Genomic DNA, 11,793 nt, shown 5'->3' on the forward strand with positions numbered 1-11,793 from the left:
ACAGCATGTGGAAGTTCCTGGGCCATGGATAGAAGATAAATAATTTATTTCCACTGTGGAACACTGGGTTAATGATCCGATTTGTCTCTGTGGAGGCACCAATTTGATGCCTGCCCAAGCACAGTGGGTTAAGGATCTGGCATTACTGCAGCTGTGGTGTAGGTTGCAGCTACGGCTCGGATTCCATCCCTGGCCTGGGAACTTCCGTATATCACAGGTGCAGCTGAAAAATATAAATAAATAGTTCTGTGTTCAAAGTTTTAGTTTCACAGAAAAGTTGTAAGAATATTCCAGAGAGTTCCTATATATCCTGCACTCAGTTTCCCCTATGGTTATTTTATTTCATTTTTTTTAAGTTTTTGATCACAACCAAAATAATGAATTGATAACAAAAGAGAAAGTTACCTCTACCCTGTGCCATTTGGAATCCATCAAAATAAGCGTCTCGGAGAACACTCAAAGAGAGGCGTCAGGCCCTAGGGCATAAGGGTCACCAAGGCTTCCTCCAGAACAAGCAGCACCAGATAAGAACATGGGACTCGTCCCTGTGTCTCTCTCTCGAGAGGTAACATTTGTTTCTAGCTTGAATTCCTAACTGGCCTTGTGGCCCAAACCCAAGACTTTGGTCTCAGGTCAAAAGGGTATGTCTTTATCAAATCCCACAGCTCAGAGGTTTATCTCATTTGTTTCAGGATTCTCTCGTTTACTTGACGTGTCATCTTTCCCACATCTCTGTGTTCTTGGAAGCCTCTGAAAATACCCACAGAAAAACAAACTTAGATAAAAATCAACCTGGAACGCACCGGCTGAAGAGAAGCAAACAGAAGAGGACAAAAGCCCAGAGAGGTTAAGGGTTTCTTGAGGCAACACCAGGACCAACGCACAGGTCTTTTGTTCCCAGCTCAGTGCTCCATTGGAGCAGATGCTCGTGAGGATGTCCGCTCAGGCCATACTGCTCTCTCAGGGCACCAGCCCACCCCCAGGACCCTGCCCCCTCATCCAGGGTTGACTGACTCTTGACTGGGCCAGTCAGGCTCGCCCTCTTATGATCTTGCTATTGGGATTCAGCAATTCCACCCATATCTCTCAGGGATGGAGAGAATGCCATGTCTGGCCTTGTGCCAAGAGAAGATAAAGGAAGGAGGTCTTCCAAGAGGGACAAGAATAAAGTAGACACGCAGAAAGAAGCTGAAAGACCCCAGAGAGAGAGCAGCCTGCCTGACTTCTCAATGGCTTTCAAAGCCCTGGTTCTAATTCTTCTTGAAGTCTGGCTTTTTTTTTTTTTTTTTCCTCTTTTTGCTATTTCTTTGGGCTGCTCCTGCAGCATATGGAGGTTCCCAGGCTAGGGGTTGAATCAGAGCTGTAGCTGCCAGCCTACGCCAGAGCCACAGCAACACGGGATCCGAGCCACGTCTGCAACCTACACCACAGCTCACGGCAACGCCGGATCGTTAACCCATTGAGCAAGCGCAGGGACCGAACCTGCAACCTCATGGTTCCTAGTCGGATTTGTTAACCACTGCACCACGACGGGAACTCCCTGGATTTTTTTTTTTTTGAAGACAAAAAAAGGGGGGGGGGTTCTGGGATGCTGAACATGTTGTTTCATGATCTGGGTGGTGGTGACACAACTAGATCCCCCCGTGACAATTCATAGAGCTATACACTTACGATAAGTGCACATTTCTGTATATATATTTCAATAATTTAAAAATTTTGCCTTTTTGTCTTTTTAGGGCCACACTCGTGGCATATGGAGGTTCCCAGGCTAGGGATCAACTCAGAGCTGTAGCTGCCGGCCTACACCACAGCCATGGCAATGCCAGATCCTTAACCCACTGAACAAGGCCAGGGATCAAACTCTCATCCTCATGGATACTAGTCAGATTTGTTTCTGCTGTGCCACAACTGGAATTCCTACTACTTGTCTTTTTTCTTTTTTTCTTTTGGCTGTGCCTGAGCATGTGAAAGTTTCCAGGCCAGGGATGCAACCTGAGCTGCTGCAGTGACGCCAGATCCTTAACCCATTGAGCCACAAGAGAATTCCTATTTCTTTATGAAAATTTCCAAAACATCTGTATTATCAGCTCTGCTGGGATCTAAATTATTCAAATTGATCAAAAGAATACAGTTCCATTTAGGGTCAGGCTGAGACACAAGTCCTGTCCTGCTGCTCTTGGGCGTCAGCTGCAGCTTGGTACATGAAGCCAGAGGTGGCCTTGTCAAGTGACCGTAGTTCAAGTGAGGATGCCAGCCCACCAGAGAGGGTGTGTGGTGAGAACAGTGCCACTCCCAACTGTTATGCCCAAGCTTTTAAGGATTCTTTGGATCCTTTCCCTAACGCCTTAAACCCCAGCTACCTACACCACAGGTGCACACACATTCGCCTCTTCCAGAACCTGAGTGAGGCCTTTCCTGACTCCCCAGGCAATTCTTCATTTTCATGTACACACTTTAAGGCACATTTTGTACTGCTCCTGTTCCCTTGTATGCTCCTCTCCACCTTGATTCATTCATTCATTCGTTGCACAAATTTATTGGCGTTCCCATCGTGGCTCAGTGGAAAAAAATCCGACTAGCATCCATGAGGACGCAGGTTTGATCCCTGGCCTTGCTCAGTGGGTTAAAGATCTGGTGTTGCTGTGGCTGTGGCCTAGGTGGGTAGCTACAGCTCTGAGTTGATCCCTAGCCTGGGAACCTCCATATGCTGCAGGTGCAGCCCTAAAAAAAAGACAAAAAAAAAAAACCCAAAATTTATTGAGCACCTCCTTTCCTCACTCACTCAACAAATATATTCATTAGGCACCTCCATTATGCCAGCCAAAGGCCTACACGCATTGAGGGACAAAGGGCAGTCGGGGGTCTCCCTGTGGAGGTGCAGGGTAGCCTGGGACCTGAAGGATGAATGGGAGCTCACCAGGTGAAGAGGGAGAAAGTTCCAGGTCAAGTCAGTTTGAGAATTATTTTTTCATCTCATCTGTAAAATGGGAGAATTATCTGGTACAGCTGATCCTTTACAGACTTTATTACTCAGTTCTTACACAGCTTCTGGGTGAGGTTGCCTGAGAGATATTTCCACAGCTGGTTAGTGACAGGGCAGGGATTCAACCAGAGGCTTGAGTGTAAGGCTTTGGTGCTCAAGTCCCCTTGCCTCCTTTCTTCCCAAGACCTCGAGGTTACTCTAACCCACATTCAAATCCTGGAATTGGAAGGGACCAGGCATCTAGAAGCTGATATTGAACACCAACTCCAAGCCAGCTCTGCCAGCTGGGGAGGGGTGTACAGCTAAACCTTAGTCCTGCTCACTCCCCGTTCCTCTTCTTTTCCTACAGTTAGGCATGGAGTCACCTGCTTTAGTGCATTGTCAACTTCATCCTCACAGCCCCAAGGAAGGTCCCATTGGCCCCTTTTGCAGATGAGGGTGCTGAGGCTTACAGCTGCTGAGTGGTTTAGAGCAGGATCTGAATGCAGACCATGCAGTCCTGCCCCTCCACCAGACAGCAGACTCTTGGCCCCTCTCTGCTGCCTCTCAGCAGGCCATTGAAGGATGGGCAGCAATGTCACAGGGTTAACCTCATGTCTTTTTTTTTTTTTTTTGTCTTTTTGCTATTTCTTTGGGCCGCTCCCGCGGCATATGGAGGTTCCCAGGCTAGGGGTCTAATTGGAGCTGTAGCCGCTGGCCTACGCCAGAGCCACAGCAATGCAGGATCTGAGCCGAGTCTGCAACCTACACCACAGCTCACAGCAACGCCGGATCCTTAACCCACTGAGCAAGCCAGGGATTGAACCCGAAACCTCATGGTTCCTAGTTGGATTCGTTAACCACTGCGCCACGACGGGAACTCCTTTTTTTTTTTTTTTTTGGTCTTTTTAGGGCCGCCCCCTGGGCATATGGAGGTCCCCAGGCTAGGGGTCTAATCGGAGCTGTAGCAGCCCACCTACGCCACAGCCAGAGCCACGCCAGATCCAAGCCAAGTCTGCGACCTACACCACAGCTCACAGCAACGCTGGATCCTTAACCCACTGAGTGAGGCCAGGGATTAAACCCACGACCTCACGGTTCCTAGCTGGATTCAATTCTGCTGCATCACAACAGGAATTCCAGGGCCACACTGGTGGCAAATGGAAGTTCCCAGGTTAGAGGTCGAATCAGAGCTACAGCTGCCTGCCTACACCACAACCAGAGCAACACCAGATCCAAGCCATGTCTGCAACCTACTAGGCAACGCCCAGATCCTTAACCCAACTAAGCAAGGCCAGGGATGGAAACTGCATCCTCATGGATACTAGTCAGGTTTCGGGAACTCCAACAGCAAACATAAGCACTCCTACAAGGCCGAGAGGGGCCACTGAAAGTAGGTAGAACCTTTGTCCAACCCTCAGGCTCAAAAACAAAAAAACCACCTGTTTTAGGAGTTCCTTCCAGGGTTGAAACGGGATTGGTGTTGTCTTGGGAACGCAGGACACAGGTTTGATTCCTAGCCCAGCATAGTGGGCTAAGGATCCAAAGTTGCAAAAGCTGCAGCTTAGGTCACAAACTGCAGCTGGGATCAGATCCCTGGCCCAGGATCTCCCTATGCCACAGGACAGTCAAAAAAGAAAAACAAAAAACCCCAACCCTGGTGCCCATGTCACTCCAGGTCTGTAGACAAAGCTCCCTCCCTCTGCCGTGTCCTAGGCCTTGTCATAACCTCCCTGGGCCCAGAGAGGATGTCCAAACCTACTCTGGGATAGTGAGGCTGAGATGGTCAGAAATTTCTAACACATGACTGCCTTGGACTTGAATAACCTGTTTAGCATGTTAACATTTACCAAATGCAGTTAACTGTCTTTAAACACTGAAGCAGTGAGAGAGACTATTTGAAATCTTGGGACCTGTAAAGCCCCCTTTCCCTGCCACAGTACCATCCTAATTCCACAGGTAAATTAGGGCACTTTGGCCCCCTCCCACCTTTCCCATATACAAGTTGTGGCCTGTGTATTGCTCTCTTACTAGCCCAAGAGACCATTTACCTGTCTAATCTCAAGTACCTAGGAATGGTGCCTGGCACGGAAACTTGAGTTTATTATATATCAAAAATATTGTTCTGACTTCTCTCAACCATTTAAAAAAGCAGAAATGTAGTTTACAGGCCATATACAAACAGGCGGCATACCAGTTTGCCAACCCCTGGTTCACATGATTCCTACTCAGCACCATATATAAGATGTTTATTTTAAAAATGTGCTACCCTCAGGTACAAGGATGATGCGCACACACTCCCCACAATAGAAGGTATAAGAGCTGCCAGTCACAGGGTGCTATTTAATTAATTAAATAATTTAAGGACCCGGTGTTGCCATGAGCTGTGGTGTAGGTCAACAACACAGCTCAGATCTAGCATTGCTGCGGCTGTGACACAGGCCAGGGGCTACAGCTCAGATTTGACCCCTAGCCTGGAAACCTCCACATGCCATGGGTGTGGCGCTAAAAAGAAAAAAAAAATTACAATTAAAAAAACCCATTTCCTTACTCACACTAGCCATTCTCTTTTTTAAGTACTTGGTGGCTAGAGAACATTTCTATCACTGGACAGTCCTGTGTTAGATCTGACAGAAGAGGGTATTTCAGTACACTGCCACAAACCAGAATCAACAGCAGTTCCAAGGAGAGGCCTTCACATGTTTATTACTGAGGCAAAGCGCTATACAGAAACAACAACATAAAGAGAACCCATTTCCAGATATATCCAACGGTGGCTGTGCCGTTTTCAGTGATATGGTAAAATGCAAGGAAATAACTGCCACACAGCATCAATATGTGCACCACCTCACACGTGGAGGCTCCTTAGAGACCCAGCTTGGTTCTTCTCCAATGTCTTCTCTTCGAGTTGTACCTACAACAGAAGGAAACTGCAAGTTATAAAAGGCAGTCTGATCTCAACTTTTTCACAACAAACTCTGCCTTAAAATTCTTGAAAGGCAAAGGGTCCTGCTTTTCCTTCCTTTAACAAGTTTGAAGCTTTTTTTGGAGAGTAAAAAATGACTTGCTAGATGTGCTAAAGAACTAGTCAAATCAAATTTTTACCTCTTGAAATGATTCCAGGCTAGAACGCTGCTTCTTTATTGGCTCATTAAGTAGAGACATTCCCTTTCTAAACTACATTAAAAAATAGCCATTCTATATAATGCGTCACATACACATAAAAGCTCCTGCATTTTTTTATAACAGATACTTAACAGATATCCTTAGTCATTTCAATACCAAAGCAAGTGATGTGCTGAGTTAAGGCCATCTCAGACCTGTTCATGTCAATCTGTCATGATTTTACCCCCAAAAAGGCAAAATCAAATATGATCAACATAGATTTTCTTTCAGCAGGATAATGTCAGTACTTCCACAAAATGAAGCACTGTAATTGCAACCTGCTTTTCAATATATTTTAGAAGACAGCTGAGGCAATAGAAAAATCATTTGTCATTCCCCACAACCTATAATGGCAAGCTCCACCATCACCAGATGAGGACCTAAGTCAAAAGTTACAATTAATTGGCGTACAAAGCTACACACAGGGTGTCAATTTTCACATCTCTCTAACTGGCGAAATGAACTAAGGAAATGGGCCCTCAATTTTAGCCCTAACAATTAATCCCACTTTTATCTGCCACACAACCAAATCAAAGTTCTATACTGACTAGCTTCATTAACTTCCACTCCCAAGCTTCAGTCTTTATTTTGACAAGGAATCATTTGCTAAGCCCACCATACAGTTTCAGCTTAAAAATGCTTTGAAAAATTAGAATTCTGGTAATAATATTTGCTCTCCCCTCCCTTCTAGTCTTTAGGGCTCAATTATTTGGGAGAGCCAGAAAACACTCATTTTTCCCCATGCTTTATTTTTCTTCCCTTGAGACCTGTCTCAAGGCCCACCTGGTCTCCAAAAAGCAGCTAAAAGGCTGAAAGGCTTGCCGGAGACCGGAGTTTTAGACCTGGAGGTAGCCTAGATGACCTTGGAGGTCCTCTGTAGCAATTTACCATCAATTCAATTACTTCTGAAAATAAACACTTCATGGTCATTCCCACTGGGATGTGAATAAGAGAGCCTTCCACCCTATGTTCTGGCTCTGACTGAAGACAACCAGGAAATTAACAAAAATACTGGAGGAATGTCTGCTCCTAAGCCCAGCTATAGGCTAGGTGATGTCCAGAAATCCAGAGGAAGCACAGTCAGAAAAAAGAAAAAGTTTCAGAATGGTGGTATAGGATGAATTGCATACAACTTCCAACTGTCTATTTATGCCCTCAAAGTAATCCTAAGTTTAACAAAAAACAGGTTTGTGTGTCCTTACCTGATTTTATTACCAGTTTTCATCCGAATCCATTGGGGGATGGGACGATTCTGCTTTTGCTTCTTGGCCAAGAATCGCTTGATCCTGAAAGTCTTGTGAGAAGACTGGGAAGGAAATGCAATCAGTTTAACAGCAATACCAGAGCTTGCTCAAAAAAAGATTCAAAGCCAGGAACTCCCTAACGCCAACAAACATTTGAATGTTGAACCAAAAACAACTCTCTCCATGCTAAACCCATCAGGCCCTTTGCTTTGTTCCTTACTTCTCCAAAGGTAGATAGCATAATTCCCATTGCTTAAATAATAATCAGTAGTCAGGGAGGTCGGTAAGCTGCCCCAAAGCGGAATATATTAATGTGCAGAGCTAGTATTCAAATCCAGGTCATCTCTGCTCCAAGGCTAGGGCTAGAGCACGCGGTTTTCACAATCACTTGAAAGTCAGTCTCAGTGCACCCTGACATGTGGGAGATCTGCTCTAACCCACTGGCATTTGGGATATTAATTCTAACTATGTAAAACGCCACTATTCTAAGAATGACTTTCCCAATCTCCCACTGCATTTTTTGGCTTTCATGAAAAACCCGGGTCATCTAAGCCCAACCCCAACCACCTCTCTCCCAGTTTGCAGGACAATCCGGAAAAATGGCACTGAGTGCTGGTCTAAAGTCTGGCCCGAGTGGCCCAACACACTTTTGCATAATAATAGGGGTCGTTATAAAGAAAAGACTACACCCCTCCCCCCCAGCTCACTGCAGTAGCTGTAAAATTTGTTAATAAAAACATAAAGCACCAGATATCGATCCTCTCCATACCTAAAAGCTTATAAACAGTCTCATTTTTTCAGAAAACTATCAAGAGAAAAACCCAGTGACCATCTGCCACTAGCATTTTACGAAGAGCGCCCGAACAGCATATAGATTCAGACCACACCACCCCCGGCTCCAGGCGCTTCCACGGGGAGGACACTCAAGTCCCTGAACAAAAGGCTAAAAAAGTCGTCAATCTCATAACGTGGCAGGCTCCTGGCCCCCAAGTAAAGTCTTCGAGAACCAAAAGCCCACATGCCCTTTTCGAGGCTCGGAACGTCCCCCGCGTCGCAGCCAGCCCGAGGTCGAGCCGCGATTTCTACAATGCCCTCCTTGTCCCACAAAGACAGTTCGGTGTAGGAAAAACAGGAATCCTTGTCCGCCTGAGCAGCAGCCAAAAGCAGAGAGCGCCCCCTCGGACCACGCGGCGCCAGCGCAGCCGGCCCCTCCCCATCTCGCACGCTCGCTCGCTTCCCGCTAGGCCCGCGGACTGGAGCCCGCGGACTGAAGCGGTGGCCAAACTCGATCTCACATAGGAAAAGCTTTAAAAACGGTCCCGCACCTCGACGCAACCCGCAGCGCCAGCGAGCTCGCAGAGACCTCAGGTCTCCTGAAGCTACCCCGGAGCCGATGGCAACGGATGGACTTACCATGGCGAGGAACTAATTCAACCGCACACAGGACGGCGGAGAAGAGCAGAGAGAAGGAAGCAGACGGAAGGACGCGTTTAGAAGGCGCCGTAGGGGGCGGGGCTTAGGGAGGTGACGCCGTGCGCGACCACCGCCCCCTGGAGGCCCCTCCCTGAGCGTGCTCCCCTGGGGCCGTGGGAAACTGCGCTCGTTCGTGCGAAATGGAAGCCGTTTTGCTTCACTTCCGTAAGTAGGTTCCGCAGGAGCCTGTTAGTGTGCCAAGGGACTTTGTGTCATGGGTGAGGCAGACAGTCTATGGTAAACGCCGTGACAGAAACCCTTCCGAAGGGCCGAGGAGCGGAGTGGGCAGGGCTATTTCCAAGGGAAGCGGGGCAGACGTCACGCCCGCGCGCAAGGGACTTCGGTCCTGCGTTGGGAGGGAGCGCGCCGAAGGGCGGGGGGGTGGCCGTGGGTAGCGGCGGGGGTGGCGTGAAGGTACCGGGGTGTTGGAGGAAAAGGAGGAATTATCGGGGGGGGGGGGGGCTGGCCAGGTGGGCCGTATAACTATGGACAGCCATTGGGTTTTAGCCAATGCAAGAGGTTGCCAATCAAGGATTTTTTTTCCTCCCAGTTTAATTGAGATGTAATTCACATACAGCACTGTATTACCAATTAAGGCTTTAAATGAAGTAAGTTCTGGACGGAGCCGTTTCCTTGACTGCTAGGAAATCCAGACTGACTTTGTAACCTACCTTTGACCACAACGGGAACTCCTCTTCTCCGCATTTAAAAGCAGAGACCTCTGTGTATCTTTGTCACTTCAAGATTTTTTGCACCAACAGGTTAAGGTAAGGGTTTTTAACTTGGGGTCCACAAGGGTCAATGCTTAGAATTCATAGTGTATCGTTGTACAACTATAAACATAATAAAATTCAGAGTTAAAAAAAGAATTCACAGAGTACACGAACTTGGATTTAAAAAAGTCACAACTTCGTTTTCATCAAACTCTGAAATGTAGCGCTTTATTTACAAATGTAGGCAACAAACTACCTGGTCAACAAATCAGATGGTTTTATATCACACTGCAGTTGATACAGGTGTCTTAAAATATCATATATACATACACTAGTCACTAATTTGAAATTACAGTAGCTTTTAGATCTACAACACAGAACTGTGTTAATCCTCTATGTTGCTACAGCATACATTTCTTTTAGAAAAAAAATTGTCTTTTTTTTTTTTGGCCTTTTTTGGGCCAAACCCATGGCATATGGAACTTCCCAGGCTGGGGGTTGAATTAGAGTTGCAGTTGCCAGCCTGCAACACGAGATCTGAGCTGCGTCTACAACCTGCACGGCAGCTTACAGCAATGCTGAATCCTTAACCCACTGAGAGAGGCCAGGTATTGAACCCTTGTCCTCATAGATGCTGGTCGGGTTTGTTACCAGTGAGCCATAATGGGACTCCCTTAGAAAATATTTATTTTGAGCGGAGTTCCCAGGTAGCCTAGCAGTTAAGTATCTGGCATCATCATTACTGTGGCACAGATTCCTTCCCTGGCCTGGGAACTTCCATATGCCACCGACACAGTCCCCCCCCCCAAAAAAAGTTTAGAAAGTAATTTGATAGCTATATCACAGTGTGATTGGTTTTTTTTTGTAATCCTATGTACTTTGTTTTATGCAGTTAAATTAATGCATTCTGAAAATAAGTCCATAAACTTCCATCAGACTGCCAAAGGCACAAAAATGGTTATGCATCCCTGGATTAGGCTATAGTGACAGATGGTAGAACAAACTAGGTAGGAGGCTTTGGAAATAATCTGGACAAGAAGTGATGGTGGCACAAAGTAAAGTAGTCCCCAGGATGTTGAATAAGAAACAAAATCGAGATGATCATGACAAAATTAACAGGACTTGGTCCCAGGTTTCTATCTTGGGGTACTGATTGCTAGTACCTTAGATCTAGAAAGGGGATACCAAAACCATAGGAAGCTTGAGCCCAATTTAATAATTACGGTTTGGGGGTTTTTTTTGCCATGCCCGACGCATGCGGAAGTTCCTGGGTCAGGGATCGAACCAAGCCACAGCAGTGATAACACCAAATCCTTAACCACTAAGCCACAATTAGGAACTCCTAATTACCTAATCACTCCTAATTACCATTTTTAACAGCAAAAGTTTACTTTAATCCCTTTTCACTTTTATTTTTAAGTTTACTTACTTCCAGAGTTCCCAAAGTCATGGCTCAGTAGTTAACGAATCCCACTAGGAACCATGAGGTCGCCGGTTCGATCCCTGGCCTTGCTCAGTGGGTTAAAGATCTGGCGTTACTGTGAGCTGTGGTGTAGGTCACAGACTCGGCTTGGATCTGGCGTTACTGTGAGCTGTGGTGTAGACCGGCAGCTACAGCTCCGATTCCACCCCTAGCCTGGGAACCTCCATATGCCACGGGAGCAGCCCTAGAAAAGGCAAAAAAATAAAAATAAAAAAATAAATAAGTTTACTTATTTCTTTGGCCACACCCATGGCATACAGAAGTTCCTGGGTCAGGGATGAATCCAAGCCACGGTTGAGACCCACTCTGCAGCTGCGGCAATATGGGATCTTTTTTTTATTTTTTTGCTTTTTTGGGCCACACATGTGGCATATGGAAGTTCTTAGGCTAAGGGTCAAATGAGAGCTGCAGATGCCAGCCTACACCACAGCCGTAGCAATGCCAGATCCGAGCTGCACCTGTAATCTATGCCCCAGCTTGCAGCAACCCACTGAGTAAGGCCAGGGATCAAACTGGAATCCTCATGGATACTAGTGGGGTTCTTCATCTGCTGAGCCACAATGGGAACTCCCTTATCTCACTTACTTTTTAACTCTGGAGAGCCCTGAGTTCTCTCTTCTATATACACTCCATCCTTGACCTCATCCAGTATCATAGCTTTAAATACTACCATCTTGGTTGATGATATCCAAGTGTATCTCTGCAGCCTGGACCAAACCTAGAACTCCCACTACCTTCTCAACGTCTCTGCAG

General features: G+C 46.5%; 1 protein-coding gene and 1 long non-coding RNA gene across 2 annotated transcripts; one reads left to right on the forward strand and one right to left on the reverse strand.

Moving 5' to 3' along the window:
• On the reverse strand, positions 5,642-8,933 carry RPL39 (ribosomal protein L39). Its single transcript, XM_005673863.3, has 3 exons — positions 8,785-8,933; positions 7,330-7,433; positions 5,642-5,876 (listed from the first exon to the last, which is right to left on the reverse strand). Exons 1-3 carry the CDS (start codon positions 8,785-8,787, stop codon positions 5,828-5,830), a joined length of 156 nt encoding a protein of 51 aa, XP_005673920.1. The 5' UTR covers positions 8,788-8,933; the 3' UTR covers positions 5,642-5,827.
• Positions 8,924-11,706, forward strand: LOC110257656. Its single transcript, XR_002340568.1, has 2 exons — positions 8,924-9,009; positions 9,422-11,706. It is a non-coding gene; the product is annotated as an uncharacterized LOC110257656 (long non-coding RNA).

This window comes from Sus scrofa, chromosome X, assembly GCF_000003025.6.
Source record: "Sus scrofa isolate TJ Tabasco breed Duroc chromosome X, Sscrofa11.1, whole genome shotgun sequence".
Classification (NCBI taxonomy): domain Eukaryota; kingdom Metazoa; phylum Chordata; class Mammalia; order Artiodactyla; family Suidae; genus Sus; species Sus scrofa.